This window comes from Hyalella azteca, unplaced genomic scaffold (assembly GCF_000764305.2).
Source record: "Hyalella azteca isolate HAZT.00-mixed unplaced genomic scaffold, Hazt_2.0.2 contig13161, whole genome shotgun sequence".
Taxonomy (NCBI): domain Eukaryota; kingdom Metazoa; phylum Arthropoda; class Malacostraca; order Amphipoda; family Hyalellidae; genus Hyalella; species Hyalella azteca.
This window is the reverse complement of record NW_025943092.1, coordinates 43,177-65,982: the sequence shown is the minus strand read 5'-3', so window position 1 is coordinate 65,982 and position 22,806 is coordinate 43,177. Positions and strand designations below refer to the sequence as shown.

At 38.8% G+C, this 22,806-nt stretch overlaps 1 protein-coding gene across 1 annotated transcript in view; it reads left to right on the top strand.

Annotated features, from left to right (window-relative positions):
- Positions 1 to 1,920: 1,920 nt before the first annotated feature.
- Positions 1,921 to 22,806, top strand: part of LOC108675138 — a 28,375-nt gene continuing 7,489 nt past the window's right edge. Inside the window, exons 1-15 of the mRNA XM_018163127.1 lie at positions 1,921 to 2,612; positions 9,518 to 9,802; positions 11,582 to 11,685; positions 12,217 to 12,493; positions 13,040 to 13,181; positions 13,978 to 14,018; positions 14,339 to 14,617; positions 15,007 to 15,148; positions 15,405 to 15,601; positions 16,317 to 17,219; positions 17,614 to 17,980; positions 18,347 to 18,513; positions 20,120 to 20,301; positions 20,725 to 20,894; positions 22,490 to 22,729. Of these exons, the coding sequence (XP_018018616.1) occupies positions 2,531 to 2,612; positions 9,518 to 9,802; positions 11,582 to 11,685; positions 12,217 to 12,493; positions 13,040 to 13,181; positions 13,978 to 14,018; positions 14,339 to 14,617; positions 15,007 to 15,148; positions 15,405 to 15,601; positions 16,317 to 17,219; positions 17,614 to 17,980; positions 18,347 to 18,513; positions 20,120 to 20,301; positions 20,725 to 20,894; positions 22,490 to 22,729 (3,578 nt within the window). The 5' untranslated portion in view covers positions 1,921 to 2,530. The remainder of the gene's footprint in view (positions 2,613 to 9,517; positions 9,803 to 11,581; positions 11,686 to 12,216; positions 12,494 to 13,039; positions 13,182 to 13,977; positions 14,019 to 14,338; positions 14,618 to 15,006; positions 15,149 to 15,404; positions 15,602 to 16,316; positions 17,220 to 17,613; positions 17,981 to 18,346; positions 18,514 to 20,119; positions 20,302 to 20,724; positions 20,895 to 22,489; positions 22,730 to 22,806) is intronic.

Below are 22,806 nucleotides of genomic sequence, written 5' to 3'. Positions count from 1 at the left end.
GTCACGGTCGTTTGCCGGTAGAAGCCCTGCCCTAAACCGCAGTCGCCTCTACAGCCTCCGCACTACCGGCACTTTTGAATACGTGCTGCAAATCATTGCATGTCCCTAGCTTGCCTCAGCCAGTGTCCCGATTACAGCCAATGAGGGAAGAGCTTCAGGAATCCACCCTGTACATTGGCTGCGTATCCTTGACTTGTGCGGGGCCATTGCTCTCTCTCGCTCTCTGGCCACTAGTTTACAACACAGGATTATCATTTGAGGGGCCTGAAGCTGCCTTAATTTGACGCTTTTGTCGAGTGTGAACAGAGAGGGTCGATGGCCATGGTCCAGTTGCGGCAGGATGTGGTGGATTGCGTTCAACACAAAGCCGCGTCGCTCAGCCACCGTACACAGTGCGTCGGTGTCGACCAGCGTCACAACAACTCAGCGTCAACCTCCCTCAGGGGCGTGAGCTGCACTATCCCTACACGCGTGTTAACGATGAATATCTTGTAGTGCCCTCAGAACTTACGATTCCAAGGAGGGGGCGAAGTCAGAAGAAGTGGACTACAATATCGTGGCCTCAGACATAATATTGAACTAATGATAATGAGAAAGAACAATTAAAATAAGCTAATGTTTGCAACAATTAAGAGGGAATAACTAGATACGTGTTCCTATTTAAAAAAGATGAATCAGCAGTACGATAGACGATGTGTCGCACTGCGCAACGTTCGCGCAAACCATGTATCAAAAGTGAATACGAACGGTATACTTTGAACTCTCCTGGTCTCCGAAATAGAACTTTATTTGCATTGCTCGAGCTTCTAAAAAACTGGTATCGTTCGATGTTGGTGTAACTTTTATTCGATGTTTGGAGACAAAGCGAAGTTCATCAATTGAAGCTATCACCCAAATGTGACCAGAAGAATTATTAGTGAACCTGTGACGCTCACGAAGAATTCCTGAAATATTTTTCTGAACAAAATTTTTGGTACAAAGCACTTCTCCGCACAATACGCTCGTTGTCAGCACGTTTGACATAATAAGTACAATTGAAAAAATTATTGTGCTGAAATTTAAATTTCAGTGTCAATCACTTTACTTTGAAAGATCAATGCAAAATTTCGATATATGAATTTTTTATAAATTAAGAATGGAACGTTCGCAGACAAGGTCGTTATAGTACTGAGTTTTTTATGCGATTCATCAATTCAGATGATTGAAAATAAAACTGTTGGAAGTTTCCATGAACTTTTCATGTCTGAAAGGAAATCCATGTTTGGAGCAAAGGAGAAACATAATTTTTATTAAATATTGCCCTACGATCGTCATAGATTTCCTAATTGGAATTGAAACTCAATAAAATTTTGATTACAAAGTGATTTTTATTTGTGCTCGAAACTCACTCTGAATGTTGAGTTTTTAATGCAGAATTGAAATGCATCATGGAAGAATATATTTTGCCTTTACAGAGATCCTTAGTTTACCTCACAAGTTTCCAACTCGTTCTATACTTTTTTTCTGAACCTAATTGCTTCTCTGAAATTATTAAAATGAATTTTGCTCTTCGATTTCTTCAGCAAATAGCCTTCAAACCTGTAAACAATTTGATCCTGGTATCAAATCGCTACTGATTTTTGAAAATCTAAGCTTATTTTTAGGCGTCGTCATTTGCTATCAAACTTCATAAAATATATACTTCTTTATGATGCGTAATTGCATGATGCTTAGCAATTGTAATTTATCTTCCAACAGCTGGTATAAAATTGCTATTTTCCTCCTCTCATACTCCAGTGTAACAATTAAGTTCAAAAAAGTAACTTTTAAGATAAAATCCCCAGTAAGAAAAATATCTATTTGCTCAATCCTGAATCTAATTTTCGTAGAATATATTAAAACTTTCTTCACTATATTTTAATGCGTTTCCTAAAATTGCAGAGTAATTATTTTACTTGAATAATTAGGTAATCTTAAACAACATAGAGTTGGAAATTATAACGACACAAGTAAATGTCAATTCACTAGCGATCATTAATTCTACGACCAATTATAATTTTTAAATTCCTGAAAATTTTTAAATTAAATTTGACTGAACTTTCATGATAGAGATGGCGAAAAATGTGCTTAGTCTGAAAATTGCATCTTGATCCAAAGGTTGGATCGTTTTTAAAAAGATCTTCTCTAAGCCAACGCATCGAAGCTGCTCGGTCATCTCGCTCCGCTTTTGTCGATTGCATCTCCAACAAAACCTAAGCATTCCACTGCAAGAACTCCTGGACAATTCTTCCATTCCTTTAATTCCTCACACAGATCTCCACAATAAGTTTCCACATCGCTCAATATTATTATTTGTAATCAGCACCAGCTCTTCGTACTGTTCTGTCAATTTTGTTTTCTACAAAGTAATTTTTGGTAGACATTTTAACTCCTTATTTCTTTGCAAACTGCAGCCGTCTTCTGTACTTCTATACATCTTACCTTTACTCTTATTGTGTGTTTTTTGTGTCGGGCCTAACATGCCCTTCTGTATCCATCAGTTGTGGTGATCATGGTGACATCCACCTCAACCATAGCCACCACAATGGTGCAGGCTCTCACTATACTCACCGCACTCCAGATGTTCTCCGATGGTGAGTACAAACAAAGTCATCATTTGCATGACCTTCTGAGCTCCTATATTTCGAGGAAATTTTCGAGATTATTGTCGTCTTATACTCTTATCTATGTCTTGTTTCTACAACTACAATGGCTGGTTTAAATTAAGGCTTTGATGAGGATCGGCTTATTATAGACACTACTATACTGGCTGGTTAAATTAAGGCTTTGATAAGGATTGAATTATAGACACGACTAAACTGGCTGGTTGAATTAAGGCTTTGATGTTGATTGGCTTATAGACAAGATTACTGTATAATGGCTGATTAAATTAAAGCTTTGATGCTGATTGGGTTATAGATTTACGACTTCTCTTTCACTTCTAGCTGATACTCGCCTGCTCTGTTTTTGCATCTAACTTCAGATGCTTGAAAGATGTTGTGGCATGCAAATAACAATCAACATATGGTTTTTTTTATCATCCGGAATGAATGAATGAGTTGAAAATAGAAAATTACTTGTTGGTGAGTTGATGTTTACCTTTTTCTATTCTTTAAGACGGACTTTTCTAACTTGCTGTGCAGTTCGTCTAGAACTTCATTAATAATAATGAAAGTTTGCCTATAGAGCTGGAGCTATGTTTACTAGGCAGAAGGTCCTACCAATTATTTTCCTGTTATTTGTCAAACATTGACTGTGGAAATCTTGAAAAATAATTAAAATCTAGAACTAAATAAATTAGAGTATATGGAATGAACAAAACAGACCGTGTATTCGAATTATACTTACCAGATAGAAGTTAATAAGAAATTAACAAATTAGTTGTGATGATAAACAACAGAACGCTTTTCACGTTATGACGTGACTTTAATTACTCCTGACTAGTCTGTTTATGAAAACAAATATTAATTTGTAAAAACGTGATGCTTCTTTGAGTGGAAAGGAGAAAAAACTTTATTACAATAATTCAAATCTAGACACGAGCATCCACCGAAAGAAGTAATAATTATACATCAAAATAGACATTTTTCTTTCCCTTGTAAAGTTCTTTGTATCCCTTGTAAAGTTCAAGAATAATTTTAAAAATTATTTTTATAATTTTCAATACATTTCTGCGAAATTTTTGCCGCTTTTACTAACTCGAAGTCAGTTGTCTGGCGTCGCAACGCTTTATTTACCTGGCTTTTCTTTCTCATAAAAAAGTGGCTTGCAAATTCAAAAAGTTTCGTAAATCCTGACGTAGGAGAAACTAAATTAACAAAATGAATTTCCCTCACTTGAACTTTGAAGGAATTTCCCCGAGGGAAACCTAAGTCGGATTAACTTGGGGGGAGGAGAAGGATGAGGCCCGCCGGTGTATCGAAAACTTGGCTTCTTTTAATGTTGATGAAGCGCTCTGGGTTGACCTGCTTACTCAAGATATAAACTTTTTCTCTTAAAACTTAGGAGAAATTTCAAGTAAACTATTATAATTATTATGTTGGTTTTTTAATATATTATGCCGGTCTTAGGTGTGAGCTTGTAAGAGAAAGAATATTTTGTTTTCTACATTTTACTTCCATGAATGTTTTTGCTTTTACACATTTGTGCTAATTTAACTTTAACTCACTTAGGACATCCATTTACAGCGACGTTTACATAAAATCAAGCTTGTTTTCATTTATACTATCTTAGAGACTTTGTAAACTGGCTTGTATACATTTTTTTCCATCACACGTATATTTTCCTTGTTTCATTCGTTAAGAATCATGATTTTCAGCTTGTTTGAAGTCAGCTCATACAAACTCACGCACCATTGCTCTAAACGCTGAAGAAGCTGTTTAATTTTGTCATTACATCTAATTAACGCAATCATTTTAAATCACAACCACTAAAATAATTATTGCCCAAATTAAACATCATTTTCTTATCTTCAGTCTCAACATACGCAATCACACATTAAATCGTAATTTTCAACGCCCACTGCGGTATGATTATTCAAGTGGGTTATCAAAGTCACAAGTATAGAGATAACAAGAAATTCGTTGTCAGTACGTTTCGAAAATAGCATCGACTACTGAAACCGTGGACCATCGAAAAATTGCTTTAACGACCCCAAAACGCATACAATTCACAAAAACGAGTAGCAAAGTCTAATAACGTTCTCAAAACGTCTGAAAACGCAGACCACAAAGTCTAAACAACGACGCATGAAAAAACGGCAGTCCATTTTTTTCATGAAAGTCGCGAAGGTCACATCAACTTCCGAATTTCCGCCCACTTTTGAGGAAAATTTTACTGCGTTCTGCGTCTTTTCGATTACGTCAAGGTTTGATAGGTTGATATACGGGGTTGTATTGTTTGGTAAACCAATGCAAAGCGATACCATTATTTTTTATCTAAAATTTTGATATCGGAGATAAACGTCCTGGGTTGTTTGTTATCTATTCTTCACTAGTTCGGAGATAATTTTTTTCACTTTTTTCAGATTAATTAGTAAAAATAATAAAAAATTGCGTAATTATATTCCAAGAAAAACACTTTTCAAGCATACATTGTGTCCTTAGGTCGAACACACATCGCATCGAGCGTTCGCTTCCCTCGCCGGCGATCGATATGAGCGCACGCAGCGTGACGCACTAAGCGTCAATGCGTTGCGCTTCATGATAGGCATGCGTTTGCGAACATCGTATAAGTTCAAGAAACATTCTAAATAATTGTTCGTAGTATCATTCATGAATAATATGACGTGATATCAAATTCAATTTTTTTGTGCAGTCCAAGCTTCAATCTGAAGAAGCCAATTTCAAACTTGGTTGGTCAGAGAAAACCAATTTATGTAAGTTCTTGATTTAATTTGACCTAGATGTACTTGGTATGTTCTCGAACCTAAGTGTTCTTGGCATTATGATGGTTAACACTGTGCATATAATGCGCAGAACTAGAATAACGCAGAGCATTTACTGTTTATGCTATGAACCCCGATGACGCAAAGTTGTCCTAGAACTATGATGCTACAGAACGTGCAGATAGTGATAATTGTCATGATGACACAAATTATTCTGATGCTGAGCAAAATATATGGTGATTAAGAAAATACTGAAAAACAATACGATAATAAAGAGAATGTCCGAGCAATATGACAATAAATAGAATGCTCAAACTATGATGAACACGTGAATGCAGATCTTGCTCTGAACCATTATTATACAACTTATGCAGATTATGCTCGAGGCTATGATTATTCAAAGTATGTAGATGATGCTAGTCCACTGATAATGCATACAATGAAGATGATATTCACTGCTATGAAGATGCAAAATTTTTTATCCGCGAAATGCTCCGCACCATATAATTCAGCGCAGAATGCAAGTCTTGCTCAGCTTGTGATGAAGCTGAACCCCTCGACTGCTGGCATCAGTCAGCGTCAGACGCAGCAGCCGTACGTGGTCAGTCAGCGCAACGCTTGGTGCGTCATTAGACGCACGCGACGTATCCTTGATACGCTCTGATGACGCAGCAAGTCTGCCTCCCTTCTTACGCACCGCAACGTCCACGCCTGACGTCAAACCAAGTCCATACAGCAAGCAATATTTTTAATCGTTTCGCTGCACCTTCATAGAACTCCTGTTAAGCCTGCAAGTATTTATATTTTTGTATAATTAAAAAAGGTTAATTTCCGACGATATTTATTTAAAATAAAATCCTACATATATACGTTTGTCTCTGTTCAGGTTTTGAAGACAAATGGATATAAAAATAATTTCAATTGATTAAATGGAAAAGAATTTCACACCGCAAAAATGATTAAACGCGCCGCAATTTTCTTTCGATCGTGAGCTACTGTCTTCCAAGTTATTATTATCAATAGAAAAAATCAATGCAACGTTCCGACCATCGCATCATTAACCTCATAGGTACCTGTATAATGTTACGTGCACAGAAGGTTAGTTGGATGCAGCTAGTGTGACATGTTGTACTGTATTACATTGCGCAAAAAGCAAGCACAAGCTCCAAAGCACAGGTGTCATATAGACGGCAGTTGATCTAGCCGTACAATATCGATTTAATTCTCTAATTAACAATATCGATTTTAAAAGGTACACAACAAAGCCAGTTAAATCTCAACAATATTTGGTTCTATTAAACACATAAGCGATTAATTATCAGATATCAGAAATCATTGCAAGATTCAACAGTGAGGCGTTACATCTCTCGCCGCACTGTTGCACATCTTAAGGTGTATTGCTTCCCAAGCCAATTCAGCAAATACAGCAGGAGTCTTTTAAATGAAGTTTTCTTAAGCGATGATTTCAGTATCAAGTGTATTAGTAAGAATTAAGTCCTAGTACTATCTGTTAAATAAAGTATTGGCATGAAATAAGAATATGAAGCGTCGTACCAAAAGCTGCATAAATTATGACTTGATATGTAATGGCATCCATTATGACTTGGTAAGAAACTAATTAAGAACAAATAACCAGGAAGTTATGCTACATAAGTGAACTGATGGACTTTATTAGTTACGTATGTCCAGCCTAAAGTTTCAGTCATTGCCGACAAAATAATCATACACTACACTCCATGAACGACCATAATTACGCCAGTCTTGACTAAAAAAACGAATGTTTCATGGAGATTTACAGCGCAGTTAATCATGGCTGAAGGTTGCATAAGCGGGAAAAATTCGCATATTTCCTTCTGCATGAAGCAGCGTTTGAGTGGGGCAAAGTTGTAAGTATAGCGTAGCATAACCAGCTCCAAAAATATTGTCAAAACTTGTGAATTTTCAGCAATGTTTGCCATGAGACTACTACTCTTTTCTGATGTCTGTGTACTGCAATATTGCATGACAAGCAGAGCCATGAAGGCTCTACGGTTGGCAGCACAACGCAGCTGAACATACACGACCAGCCCTGTCAGATTGATGCTCTGGCGTGGCGGCTGTCGCGCACTCTAAGCAAGTGTCAAAGCTGGCTTTCTTCATACATGAAATTGGTGATCATACATGAAAGTGGTGCTCATCAAGGAATGTGATGCTCATGCATGAAAGTGGTGCTCATCAAGGAATGTGATGCTCATGCATGAAAGTGGTGCTCATAAAGGAATATTATGCTCATGCATGAAAGCGGTGACGTTACAGTAAGGTGATACTCATGTAAAGATCTATGTAAAGTTTACTTTCAGCGGGAATTTCAGTACATGAAAGTGTTCATCCTACAGAAGTCTTCTTAAGATTATTTTTGTGGTCTGAGGTTGAATTTTTATCGCGTCACTTGAGACTAAAACTTAAACAGTTTGAAATACAATGTTGAGCACTTGTACAACTCTAGTGTGGGAGTGTGATCTAAACATGACATTGATTGTTCAATTGTTATTATCATTATGAAGAATCTTGATATTTTACTTATAGTTGCGTCGAACCTTGCATTACAAAACAACATATTCATCGGCAGGACGTAAATCTTTAAATAAAGTCTAGGAATGCCAAAATGTTAAAAGCACATCCACAATACCGGGCGTGGACCTCAGTATCGAAGATAGGCTTTACGCTTTGATCCGCCGCATTTTACTTTCCAAACGCGGGTGACGTGGCCATTTCGTGCTACTCGCTCCTTCAATAGAACATTTATTCGCGGCGCAGCCGGTGCAAACCGCAACTTCTATACAATGAAATCACATCAAATTCAGAGTCACACCTTCACCTTTCCTTCATCGTATGGGACTGGTGTTCGATAGGCGTGAATTCTTGACAAGTTATTAATGGATATTCACGATATGAAAGGCTTAAGGCCGATTATTAATGTATCTAATTTATAGTTCTAAGCGAGACTTATTAAACTATCGGCAATATTCTATATTAAAATAAACTCAAAAGACGCGAAAAACGGTTAAATTATGACAAAACAATTCTCTTGTATGAAAGTTCAATATAATTATGACTAATATTCGGTCGAACAAGCATAACGAATGTCACATGGTTAGTTGTATTAAAATCATCTTCATTAAGGATGATATTTCCAGTTTTGTAGAAATAAAATTGAGGCTCGGCAATTGATATGTCACGATAATGTCAGAGTACCTTCACAAGCTGAGAGTAGATCTTAAAATATGTAAAAAAATATCGAAAAAATATTAATGGCTAGAGAGGACGACCCTTCAAAAAACCTCGAATTATCGTTCATCATTCACGTTTTTCAATGATTTGTGCATTTCTTGAAAAATCCTTGCTGGCTCATTAATTCGTGTGTTCTTCTTTTACATTCCTTTATTCGATTTTTGTTTATATAATAAATTTTTATCAATCAAATTCTTGTTTATTCTTCTTTTATTATCAACGTATCTAACCTCGCACATATTAGCAATTTTCTTCTTGACTTTTTTCTCTTTTTTCGATAATTCTCGTAATTATCTCAACTGAACCCTGAATTTTACTGACACCTTGCCCTGACGTATCGAGCTCCTTATGAGGTCCTAATTTAACCTGAGTCGTAATCATAGCTGCTTTGTACTTCACTTGGTGACCTCTTCATGGGCTTTCATTTGTTAACCTGTTTCTGCAGACTGCCATTGTTCACTGACGACAAAAAAAATTGAAATTTTCTGCTCTTTGAAAACTTTACGAATAATTAGTCTGTCTATTAGGACTCGTTTCACAATCATGATCCTACAGTAATTCTTCATTTAACTTTTTATTCATTCAGTGGTTTTGACTCCGTGATTTAAGTAGATGAACTGATAGTTCTCTCACAATGGCTTAAATAATTATCATCTCAATAATGTGGCGTAAAACGTGTTATATTTCATGATGCGAGATGACTGCCCTAAATATTCCCTAAATACTCAAACGAACACATGAATACAATTCAAAGTAAAGTGTAGAGTCTACTGTGTGTTGTGTTAACGAGATGACTGAAGAACTGTCACACAAAGACATCCAGAGCATCTGTGCTACCCACAGGTGGAGTGGAGGCAACCTCAGAACCTTACGGCATCAGCAGAGCTGTCGTGGAGGGAGCTGCTCTTGCAGGTGCTTCCTTTACCCCTCCTCCAGCAGCAGGAAGAGACCTAGACGTACGCCCTGTCCCAGCCTTGAGTCAAGTTACTCCTACTCTTGCTCCTGATGGTCTGCCAAGTGGACTGGAAGCTCCAGGATTCCACTCGGACGGAGGAACTGGACTTTCTTTCCCGGATTCGGCTGACCCGACAATGAATGAAATCTCCGGCAAGAAAAAGGATGATATTCGTGAGTCAATGCCTTCGCTTCGTCTGGTTCTTGCACAACTGATGGAGAACTTTGCTCTGTCTTCACCACGTCACCGAGTTTACGCATGAAGAATATTTTCCACACAATTTGTCTTACAAGTGTACAATAAATCTTGTATAACAACTACTTTCTAATCTCTGTAACTGGCAGCAACGTCCAGTCTTGAAATATTGTAGCGAGTCCAGCATGGTGATGATGACAACTTGCACGGACAATTGGAAATCACAAACGCATGAACACCACAACAGTCAACCGGCATTCATACCACACGTTTGTTGTGTCGCAAGAATCTCTCTTTGAAGTCTTCTCTCTTTCTTTTCTTTCTTGCGAATTACTGTCTCCCGCTATTAATCAAATTTGTCATTTCTTCCGTGATATGTACATTGTTGTGAGTTCGAATATATGCAATTTCATCTAGTTTGGAAATAAATTTAATTACCAGCAAATCATGTGAGGATTTATTAGCGGAAAATATTCGAAAAAACATTACGGCTTTTGTTTAAGTTCATATTAAAAATTGATTTCATAGCAATAGCATAAGCTTTCGAATTATTGTGGAGGGAAAATAAGTCTAATTTTTATCAATTCTTTTAGTGTAAAATGCGGAATTTCTTGCGACGCGTCATAATCTAGACATTAAAGTAAATAAATCATTCGCTGCACTCAACAGACTGGCTGATGCGTGCTTATATGTGCTCTTAATTGAGGCAGATTCAATAAGTTTGTTGCATGACGTTGGCGCAATGGCAAGTACTTGAAAATCACGTATTCATGAATTATAAAATAATTATAATAATTGAAAGCCTTATACATATTTTTATAAATACGTTAAATCATTAAGTATTTATAGTGCATGGGAATAATTTAGCCCATTACCTCCTAAACGCTTCACTTGTCACTGCAGCAACCTTTAATAACGAATTTCAAGTGCACTCGTATTATCGAATGAGGATGCATGAAAATACTTTACTTGAGAACTATTTTTAAACTGCTTTCACAATGCATGTGCTAGTGCCTTCCATGCACCTAAAATTTTCAAGCAATCTTGCTTTACAAAAACAATGCGTCACTAATCAACTATAGTTCTCAAGAAACAGAGTTAGTAAGCAATTACAAAAATATAAACAATTTGCTTAGGTTCTAAGAACAATTAGTTCAGACACCGCTTACAGGCGAAAATAAATTCAATGTGCGCAGCTGGAATCGTGGTCACGAGGTAAGAAAAGCTTACGTTTTCATTATCTTTATCGCTTCATACCGTTTCTAAAAATATTGTATACGTACGTATTGTATACAATAGAGTATACGAGATATTATCCGTACTTTCTACATAACAATCAGGTGATTAAAAAATGGTGAATTATTTAGCGTACTTTAGTTAATAATAAAAAGACAGATAGCGTTTATTTTGTATTAGAATTAAGCTATCACGGCGATAATTTTCGATGAACTTGAGGAACAGTGAAATTAAGTCTACGGTAATTACAACTCACAGTTAATTTACTTTAAGATGGTGTGGTATCATATGTAAATGCAAAATTTGTCCAAACAACAACTGTGCAAGATGAGAAACTATAACTTGTGTGGCGTCATTTACGATGGACATGTAAGACCCTTCGTATCTCCGGAACCAAAAATCAAATTGACGAACGTAAAGTTTCATGTGAGAAATGGTTCAAAAAATTTTCAGTTGTAAAATTTTTTACTCACACAAGCCTTATCTATCTCAAAGAAAAAAATTTTTGTTCCATTGTACAGCTTTGGTTCCCGAGCGCACCGCATGTGACGGCGGCCAGGGGGAAATGCGCTATGAGAAGCTGCCGGACGTACGACTCGCTCCCAACTCATATGACTCCGACGTGGTGAGCATTTTTCCTGGCAAAATGTCTACTCTTTTATTTGCACGTTTGTCTCCTGCCATAACTCCTACTCTTTCATTTGTCACTCAAAAGCACATGTTAAAAATTTGCATATCCAAAGAATCACAGATCATCAACGAGAAAATAAAACTTGGAACATTATAACTACTGACCATGCCAATAATCATTAAATGTTGAGTATATATGGTAATGTTCGCGTTAGGACTTTTTTCGGTACATGAAAGCTGCTGTGTTGTTCGATTATGATCTCAAATACGGGTTTCACACTTTTCACTCCTGATTTTAGATTAAAACACGCATTTTGATGATTTATTATGTGTATGATCTTCCGATCACAACCGTTGTATAAACAGTCATTCAAAACTTCGACCGCTACAGCTCTAAAATAAAAATTTTCGCCCTTCGAATAGCTCAAAAAGGCGTTTACCAATCTCTTAAGCTGTGAGTACTCGACCATCGTAAATCTTAAACAGACAATAATCACTTTCTCACCCTCTGACTACATGTTCCCAGATCCGCAAGAACGCAATGCCAGCCGCCGTGTTGGCGTTGTGTGAGGACCGTTGCCTGAAGGACCGCACCGCCACTCAACAACTGACCCGACGCTGCGGATCGCTGGATTTTGTGCCCGGGCGTCGCTACAGCTCGTACTCCAACAGCGTCGAGTACACCGAGACCAAATGCTTCCTTTCGCAGCCCCAAGACGACCGCAACTCTGCAGCCGCGCAATCCCGTTCACAGTTCGAGAGGGCGAACAACTACGCGCATCTAAGGGAAGTTTGCTTCTCAGGTAGGCTTCGTTACGTGTATTTGCAGTTTATAATTCAGGCCGTTACCATGCAACTGTCATTTGAAAACTATCTGACCATCGTACCATGCATTGCACACCCCCATTTGAATAAAAAATGTCGTTTTTGAAAAGTCACAAAGCCGACACAAAAATGATGCTACTTTCGTTTTTAGCATGAAAGTAGCAGTATCTCAGTAACTGAGATAGCAAGTTGCAGTTATACCAGTTTAAGGGTAAAATTTAACCAATTAAAGCCTCTTTAGAAATTTTACTTTTATTCCTACATATGTATTAATTTAACGTAATGGCGTATATGCTGGCTACAGTGACTGATTATAACTTAGGCAAAAATAATGCAAATTTCATATCTCACATATAATGTAAATAACATTCATATCTCACACACGTCCACTCACTAGCGTCCAAAAAAATTAATTTTTTTTTGCTTATACGCCCAAGGTAGCTTTAATGAAATTTCTTGTTGTTTTACCCTATTCCATAAAATTATGTCGTAACTTCAGTGCATGAAAATTTTTTTTACTCTAGCCCCAAGCTCAACGCAAGCATCCATCCTGCGTGAGGAATGTCCGGACCGTCTGTACGTCATGGAACGCCACCTCGCAAAACGTTTCCTGCCAAAGAACGTCATCGAAGTGACGGCATCTACGCTGGAAGAGTGTCAGAACATGTGAGGCACCTAGTGTTTTATGCTGCATTTCAAGTAACTTTGCAACAACGCCTCTGCGATATTTTCTATTTTGAAGTGGTAAAATGTATGGCGTAAAAAGATTATAAATTTTTCATGGTTTCGGATAAAATGGCTTGCGCCTCTAAACAGATTATGCAAAATTCCATAACTGGGCGCAAATATTGTGCTTTATCGAGTCAAGGGTCAAGGTCGATTTCAAGTCGAGGTCGAGTCAAGTTATAATTTACCTAATGGACAAAAAATGAGCCAGTCCTTTTTCTACAATGAGAATCTTAGGCTGATAATTTTTATCTCATACATACCACTATTTACGTATAAAATGCTGCAGACATACCTTATGAACGTATCATAAATTGATTTGATCCACCTCGTTGCTTTCTACGAGCACAATAGGTCAGTTTAATTCTGAGTAATTATTTTTCAAAAGTTTGCTATTGCAGAAAAGTTGGCAAAAAGTTTAATTTGCGATATTCCGAGGGCAAATCTCTTGAAGTTCTCAAACATAGCCGATAATTTTTCAAGTAAACACTCGATGAATAACTCTTCTTTTCATCGTCGGATTTTCTCTTAAAAATCAATCACTGAGAACACCTGTCTCAGTGGTGAGTGTCGTGGCATTATCTAGTTATAAAAACATTCTCAGCTTCGTAGCTTTATCTTGTTTGAAAACATCGTCCTCCGTTGTGAGCGTCGTAGCCTTACCTTGTTCGAAAACATCTGCCTCAGAGTTGATCGTAGATTTAATTTGATCTCTATTAAACGCAAACTTGGTCAGACATTACGACATGGACTACTTTGAGAATACCTGTCTCAGTGGTGAGCTTTGAAGCGTTATCTAGTTATAAAAACATCCTCAGCTTCGTAGCTTTATCTTGTTCGAAAAGACCGTCCTCAGTTGTGAGCGTCGTAGCCTTACTTAGTTCCGGAACACCAGCCTCAGTGCATTGTGAGTGTCGTATATGTTCATCCCCACTCAACGTTCTCCTTTGACACTCAAATTACCACTGATATAAGTGTGCTCGACTTATATCACAACCCAATGATATGCATCATATGGGAATTTTTCCTTCATTAATGATCATAGTCGTATTCACTCATCATGTACAAGCTCTACGTTTGTTCCTTTTTCTTTTCAGCTGAGCGACGTTGTCCAAAGGATCGGCTCTTCTACCTAAAAGAAATCAACGCAGAAATGGGCGGCCCCTTTGATCCCGTGACGATAGTGAATGTTACTCTACAACAATGTAAAGAAGAGTGCATAGAGAGCAAGTCTATCTTCTGCCGCAGTATGGAATACGACCAACGCTCCAAACTGTGCATCCTGTCCGACGAAGATTCTGTTAGCCGACGAGAGGAGTTGCGAGCTTCCACTTCTGCCGACAACGTGTATTTCGAGCTCAAGTGCTTCGATGGAGGTTGGGAACCTGGGTGCTTGTAGTCGAAAGAATACAGGGAAACCAATCTAACGGATATTTTTCGTTCATAATATGATCACCAAAAAAAGCCACAAAACGATTTTAAACTACGATAAATCAGTTCATTTTCTTGTGTCCTCATTTCAATATCCTGATCTTGGATTTGAGGATCCTGATGCCAATCTCTAGTAGGCGCTTACTATCAATGCAACACAGCATTAAAAGACTATGCCATTAAGTGAATCAGATAAAATGTCTGTAATTCACCAACCGCATTCCTTTATGCGTCAACATAATTTTGTCCTTTTATTAGTCTATGATGAAATTGCTCCAATACATTCAACATTTTGAAATTTAATACATCTTTCGCTCTTATTTTTCGTGTACAGACAAAATTGGAGGAGAATATTTAATGGAAGACGACGCGCCACTGACTTCCCCAAACACTGAACCCCTCAACGCTCGGGCCTTCAGGGACGTACGGACAGCATTCCAGCTCTACCGCAACCGCCACCTGGAACTGCGCTCCGGGTGAGGCCAACAAAGTAGCCTTAAATAAATGAACAGGATACGTGCTACTAAAAAGAGTTAACAGTACGCAACTCCATCAGAATTTAACTGACAACTCCTCGAACCAAACCGACCAATCATAAATAAGAAATCTGTACCTATTTGTTATATGATTTGTCACCATTTATTATTCTTTGTCATTGTTTGCTTCTATTAAAATAATGAGCCTATTCACTTACTGTAAGCAATATATTCCTATTTACAACGCAACTACCAGTTTTCGCAACGACCGTCGTGACCGCACTCTGCTCACGCTGGCCGAGTGTCTGGACGAGTGCCTGGAAGAGCGTCGGTTTGCGTGCCGCTCTGTGATGTACTCAGAGCGCTTCCAGGTGTGCAAGCTCTCGGAGTTTGACCAGTATAACGGCGAGCTCATCTACGACGGAGAATACGACTATTTTGAGAACTTGATGGGTCAGTAGCTCCGTTCTAAATTTCTATGAATTCAATTTTATGAAATATTACAACGAATTTGGATTTTTTTCTCATTTAGCTTTTTTATTTTGGATGCAATAAAATCAAAGTGAAAGGCTAAATGTTTTCCTTGAGTACAGGTTAGAACGTTTAAGCCTGGATTAGTCAATTTAGCGTGCAGATGTGCTGGAAGCATAACTGTGTTGCCCAAGTCAATGTGGGTCAGTAATTTACATTATTCGTTCTTCTTTTAAAATCTCAACTGGGTAGCAGACAATTGTCATGAATGTGTATGTGTTTTTCTTTTTTTCGCGTGTTTGAAATAATATATTTTTATGCACAGCTTCTTTTGAGCATTTCTTTCAATTATGTGAATATTATATTCAGTAGTACAACCGGCAACCTTTGCATGTGTAATGTAGACGATAACTGCTTAGTTGGGCTGAAACGGTTTTAATTGATCCGTATAGAAGTAGTGTAGAGCAAAATATAAATAGTCAAATAGTTGCTGCATTAAACTTGTGAGTATAAAAACTGCAGTTAAACGTTTAAATAGAACAAATCTAAAATTTAACCATAATACACACATCACTTTTAATCACTGTCCGTACGCGTTACCGAGCGACATGCTGAAACTGCCGAGTCAGGACTCATTTCCGTCTGATTGCTTTTGACTCTTAAGCCAAACCTCTGGTTTTTTCCCAACGACTTTCAGGAGCGGGACTGGCAGATTCCCGGTCTCAGGGAGGAAGTAGCAACTCACTTGGTTTCAGTGGCAGCAGCTCGGACGGCTTCGAAGGTTCGGGGTTGTCATCGTCTGATCGGTTTTCTGGAGGAAGCTCATCGTCTAGTGGATTTATATCGAACTCCAGAGAGGGAAGCCGGATAAACCTGCCGCCACTTTTTCAAGATAGACCGGGACTTTTCAGACCAATCAGCACTGATATTGGTGACGATGGCAGCAAAGGATCGACCAACAGAAACACAGGCTTATTTGGCATCACGAGAGGTGATGGCACAGCATCTACTACTGACCGTTTCACAGGCCACGGTGGGAGCTCTGACAGATTTGGATCAAGCGCTGATAGATTTGGGTCCAGTACTGACAGGTTTGGGTCAAGTGCTGATAGATTCGGTGCAGGTGCTGACAGATTTGGATCAAGTGCCGACAGATTTGGATCAAGTGCCGACAGATTTGGATCAAGTGCCGACAGATTCGGATCAAGTGCGGACAGACTAGGGTCAAGTGCTGACAGATTTGGATCGAGTACAGATAAATTTGGTTCAGGTGCCGATAGTTTAGGAGGTAGTTCAGATAGCTTCCGCTCTGGTGCTGACCGTTTTGACAGCAGCAGCAACACGTTGAGGGGGTCTGGAGACAGAAGTTCGACAAGTTTAAACAGATTTGGAGCAACTGACCGCTTTTCGTTTTTGGGAGGTGGTTCTGCATTTGGAACTGGTCGCTTCAGCGGCTTAGGCCTGGGAACCGACGCCGGCACCGGAATCGGAGCTGGGGGCAATCGTTTCGACGACGGTGGAAGAGGTACCTCAAGTTTTGCGACGGATGTTGGAGGAAGTGGTTTGTCTACCAGCAGATTGGGCACAATGAATGGTGAAGGTACATAATTAAGCTTGACTGATTCTTGCGGCTTGTTTTTTTTCTTTTCTTTTAAATTAGAAGATGGGTTTCCTACGAGGTTTCAAATGTTTGGTACTGCAAGCATGGGTACTATTTTCAAAACTATTCTCACGCTTGAAAACTATTTTCATAATATAACTCAGCAAACTTTTCTCTTTGTTCTGATTTGAACCATCAACCTTGCCTGTTCTAACACACCAACTCACTTCTCATATAAACTGCTTTCATTGATGCATGCCACTAAAATGTTTTAATCGCTCTTCACGCTAACCCACTCCTGACTCAAAGCACAAAATTCCTTTCCTACTGTATAGTCACCGCATGCAGGCACATTTAAGCTGTCACCATATTTTCACACAGCGTTTGAATTTAGGAACAACTCGAGCCGCCGATTTCAAAACTGGCTCTGTCGCATCTCACATCAACTTTGGTCCCTGGGGTTCCACAACTTCCAGCCCAGTCATCAGAGACCTCTACCTACCAAGTGAAGTAACTTTCGGAAGTAACGCCAACCCTTTTGGAGTTGTCGGGTCTGGTTCGTTCGGAAGTTCAACGGGAAGTACATCTGGGTTTATTCCTGCGTCGGACTGTTATTACTCAGGAAGCTTCAGCTTGAGGGAACGTGGGAAGCGGCTTCGTCAAGCCTATGTGAAACGCTACCTCAGCGTCGGCAACCGTGAACACTGCTCAAGGGAATGCCTCAACGAACAAATGTTTCTTTGTCGCAGCTATAATTTCAGGTCAATCATTTGAATGAATTCATATTGTTTTGTTTCAATTAGCTTAGTAAGGTTGTATCGTATTTGACTCATTGGGTTAAGCCATCAACTGCTAATCTGTATTATTATAGATATTTCCGAATTACCATGCCTCACGAATAGATCTTGCTCTAAATAGATCCCTCTAGAGACCCTCTAGTGTCCGATTGAACCAAACACTCGTACCTTTCAACTGGCAACAAAACAAGAAGTTGTTTCATTACAGTTAATTTTCAGTAATATCTAGCAAAATGTCCTATATTTTGCATGTTCATTAACCTCTTAAGTGCAGAGAGTAAACATAACTCAAAGCGTGACAAGTAGTTAACCTCGTCATACCCATCTCAGGTACGGCAGCCTCGGCGTCGCCGACAACTGCCAGCTCTCGGAGCGCGGCAGCGCTCCTCTTGATCTTCGGAATCCTGCGTACTTCCAAACGGACGTGGAATTCGATTATTACGAAATTGATCGCAGCCGAAGCTTTGTAGGCGACGTTAGCGATAACTGCCCTCATGGTGAGGCTTCCAATCGCTCAAGATCGGAAAGGCGGGAATGAAGTTTCAACTTGACAGAAAATTTAATTTACCTGAAAAATTAATTTTTTTTCGTCCACCTGCGACGCCGGTGATCCATCAGTCATGCAGCACCATAATTCATCTTCACAAATAGGACCTAAGCGCTAATCTATGATAGGTCCACCAATAAGCCCTTCAAACTTGAAATGTAAATTAACCTAGTAATCTCAGACACATCGATTCTCGTTCGAATGAATCAATTATCCAATACCCAATTTGTTGACAGAAAACAATTAATTTTCGGGATAAACTAAAGTCCCCTTAGAAAAATGGAAATATTCCCTACCGAAAACTCTTGTCCATCATTCTATACTCCACAAATTAATAGAAAACGTAATATGAAATATGATTTCGAAAGGCGACAGAACGGGTAAGCATTAAGTAAGAAACATTGGATGCCAAACCAAGTAAGTTGAATGATCAGAAGTCTCGGCTTCACGAACTCTCCGTTAACTTGCATGTTATCTTACCGACATCTTCCTTCAAAACCCAAGCCGGCTTGGGTCCACTTAATTTACGCGAGAACTTTAATATTTACTTCGTTGTTTGTCTTTACAATATTTTTCAAATCCCGTGGTTAATGGTACTTGATTCAGAAAAATTGTCGAGACAATGATGTAAATAAATTAATGTTCGCAAATGACTTATCTCATATTACAATAAATGAGCTTTGCAATTTTGACTGTTACCCACAAAACTAATCAGTTTCTATTAACAGAACGATGAGTCTAGGGACAATGCACTTTCCTCAGTGTTGCATCAAAATTTGTCCTTACTTATTTTATTCACTTCAATATTATTCAAATTGATGTATTTTAATAGGTCATACTTTTGTACATTTACTAAATAAATTATTAGGTTCGAAATTAGTCATATTGGTGTTCATTAGCATTAATGCGTCCATCAGATATATTTAAACAGCGTTACAGTTATTAGCGAACATTAAAATTAACTGTAGCAAGATACTGTCACCCATGTTTTTTTTGCAATGTATTATTAATTATTAATTTAGAATAATTGGCCCGATAGCAAGTCACGTATTTGTCCGAAGGTAAAAAATTGCCAACCTTTAGCCTTAATGAAAAAGTTGTACTGCTTTTCAATCACCTTCTGTCTACTAACCTTAATTGCTCTGAGAAAATAGCTCCCGTTTACCGTTCTCTATTCCGATTAAAGCGTAATTCCTTGAAAAGTTCAATTTCACTAAATATACCTACCCTGTTTGTCTTCGCTACAGTTTCTCTGCTAGCCCTTTCTTTCCTCCATTTTCATTTTTTATAACAGTTTTCATCCCTAAAACTCTCCTCTTTCAATGCAATCACGTTTCCTTATCCAATTCTCCCTTTTCATTGCATTTCTGTTTTTCCTTCTTCTATTTTAATATAGTCAGGGTTCTTCCCCATATTTCCCCCATTCGTTGACTGTACCGTTTCCCCACCTCGATCTTTGAAAATAGTCGAAGTTCCTCTTCTAATTTCCCCATTCTTTCGAACACTGTTTCTCCTTCATCTCTTTGAAACCACTTACGATTCCTTGTTAAAAACAGTGGCTCAGAGCTGCAACGAGGACGGCAGCATGGAGTTCACGCTGCGTACGGACGAGCCGTTCAAAGGTCGTATATACGCTTATGGCTACTACGACCGCTGCTTCATCGTCGGACGTGGAAGCACTGTCAGTGTCCTGCAGCTGTCCTCACCCAGGGGCTTTCCCGACTGCGGCACCATCAGGGTCAGTTAAGGAAAAACGAAATCAGTTTTTTTTCCAGCCTCCAGCTAGTGGAAGGGTCAGGGTCAATATTGGGAGAACGAAATGATTCTGTTCCAACCTCCATCTTGTTGAATGGTCAGGATCAGTATTGGAAGAACAAAATTATTCAGTTTCAGCCAGAAGCTGGTGGAAGGATTATGGTCAGTTGTCACATCGAGCGAGAGGAGTGAGTGTCAGTTTTCACCTTTGGCTGGTAGAAATGTCATCAACACTTTCAAGACTGTCAGACGAAGAAGACAAGCTGCATTTCGAGACGATAATTTTAATTTTTAACTTCGGAGACGATTGAATCAAAATGATTCGGTCATGATCCATGACCCGTGATATGCAAGTTACGTTATTTGATCAAGGCGCTATTTAATGCCATGTTATGGTTTTCGACAGTACGGGGACACGCTTACCAACATCGTCGTAGTGCAGTTCGCCGAGAACGTGCAGACGATGATGGACAAGCGCTACAACCTGACGTGTACCACCATCGGCCCGAGCGACAGCGTGGTCACCTCCGCGTATATCGGGGCTGGGTACGGTACTGCAGTGGCAGGAGCAACCAGGTTTGATATTCAGTGATAGTCCGTGCACGCCGCATGGATTTGAAACATGGGAAACATCTCGGTGTCTAAGCTCGTAATTGTAAACTTGATGAGAAGGGCTGGATGACAGTTTTTTTTGATGACGGTCTTATTTCGACGCATGATGATACGTGACGATTACGAGATTTATGTTTATCTTGCTCACTAGAAGGTTTGGCTGCATGGAGGGACTTTTACATCAAACCGCATGGAGTAGCACAATTTGTGATTAGTGATATATTTTTAAGCGTATATCGCGATGTATAACGAATGGTGTAACGAATCTCGTGATGCGTAACACCAGAATTTGGGAATCTCGTGATGCTTAACGCATTGTGTAACGAATCTCGTGATTCGTAACTCAAGGAGTTGCGAATCTCGCGATGCGTAACGCCTGGAGTAACAAATTTCATGAGGGCGAGACGTTGCTAACAATGTGAATAATAATGTGATTAATTCCTGAAGACCACTACGTTGATCAATATAAAGTTTCAAAATTTGCTTCAACTACTCGATTGGATTCCTATTCCAAACTGACTGACTAGACGATTGAGGCGACATAAGGTGCGGAAAATTATAGTAACAGTAATGAATTGATTGGATGAAGTCATGTATTTTATTTTGATTCGACCGTCATAATACAGGGATTTGAAAGAATTCAGATCTAATTTTCTTCCTTACCTGTAATAATATTGCCCATGATGTAATCATCAAGTCATGACTTGATGCAAAAAGCAATATCTTTGTAATAATTTGTCAGTGATTTTAGACTTTTGAGTTGGTATTAAACTTGTACAACTTTGTCAAATTATTAGTAATTTATAAATATGTCATTTGCCCAAAGCCACGATTGCCTTTAGTGATGACTAATGCCATTTGCCTTTAGTAATGAATTAATGAAGTTCCTGTGTGATTTAATTAAGTTCCTGACACAAAAGAGTTAATATTATAGTAATCTATATACTGCAGTGAACGGTGGACTGAGTTAATTCCGGTTTGTAATTTGAATATAAATTCTGCCCCTGCTCACAGCTAGGAAGTGTAGTCAAGTGAAAAATCAAAATTAATTGCACAGTTTTTCACATTTCCTTGCGATATTTTACCATGTGTTCATAAATTATTTTTAAAGCATGAACAAAAAGTGGAATATCCCGATTTTCATGAGCAATCAGCTTTTGATTTTCCCTTTGCTCACCTTAGAATTCGGATTCGTCTCACCTTTCCGTTTATTGAAAATGTTGCAGCATAGTAACACCGAATTCGTTTTTGGAGTCACACCTGAGGGTATTATGAATGTATTGCTATGAGTCACCCTTTATTATATTAAAAAAATGTATTTCTGAGAATGGAGTCTATTGCAAGTGGGTTCTCTTTTATTTTTCTCCGATTTGCCCAAAAATAGAACGTCAGTTTCTGAATTTTTCTCGACAAACCGCATGTGTTGAGCGTATGACTACAAATTTTTCGAATGAACACTTCATAATACCAATGTGATAATTAGCATACTTTTTTACCCCCTAAAATTTATACTGGGAAACGCGGAATAAATAATTTATATCTCTCGCCCACTGAAACAGTAGTGCAGGGGCCCCAACTCCCATCGAGTACCTGGAACTGGAGAACCGCCTGGACCAACGCGTCGCCCTCCGTGTCTTGTACGACGGCCGCCCTACCACCACCATCGCCGTAGGAGATCCTCTCACCTTCAGACTTGAGCCCCAGGCAGGCTTCAACCTCGTATCTGACATCTTCGCCACAAACGTCGTCGCCAAGGACCCTTACTCCGGTCGAGCAGTGCAACTCATCGACAGCAGAGGGTGGGCATCCAATCAAAATTTAGAGTCGCCTCAGCTTCTGATTACTCGAACCGGTAGATGCTATGCGTCTGAATTTT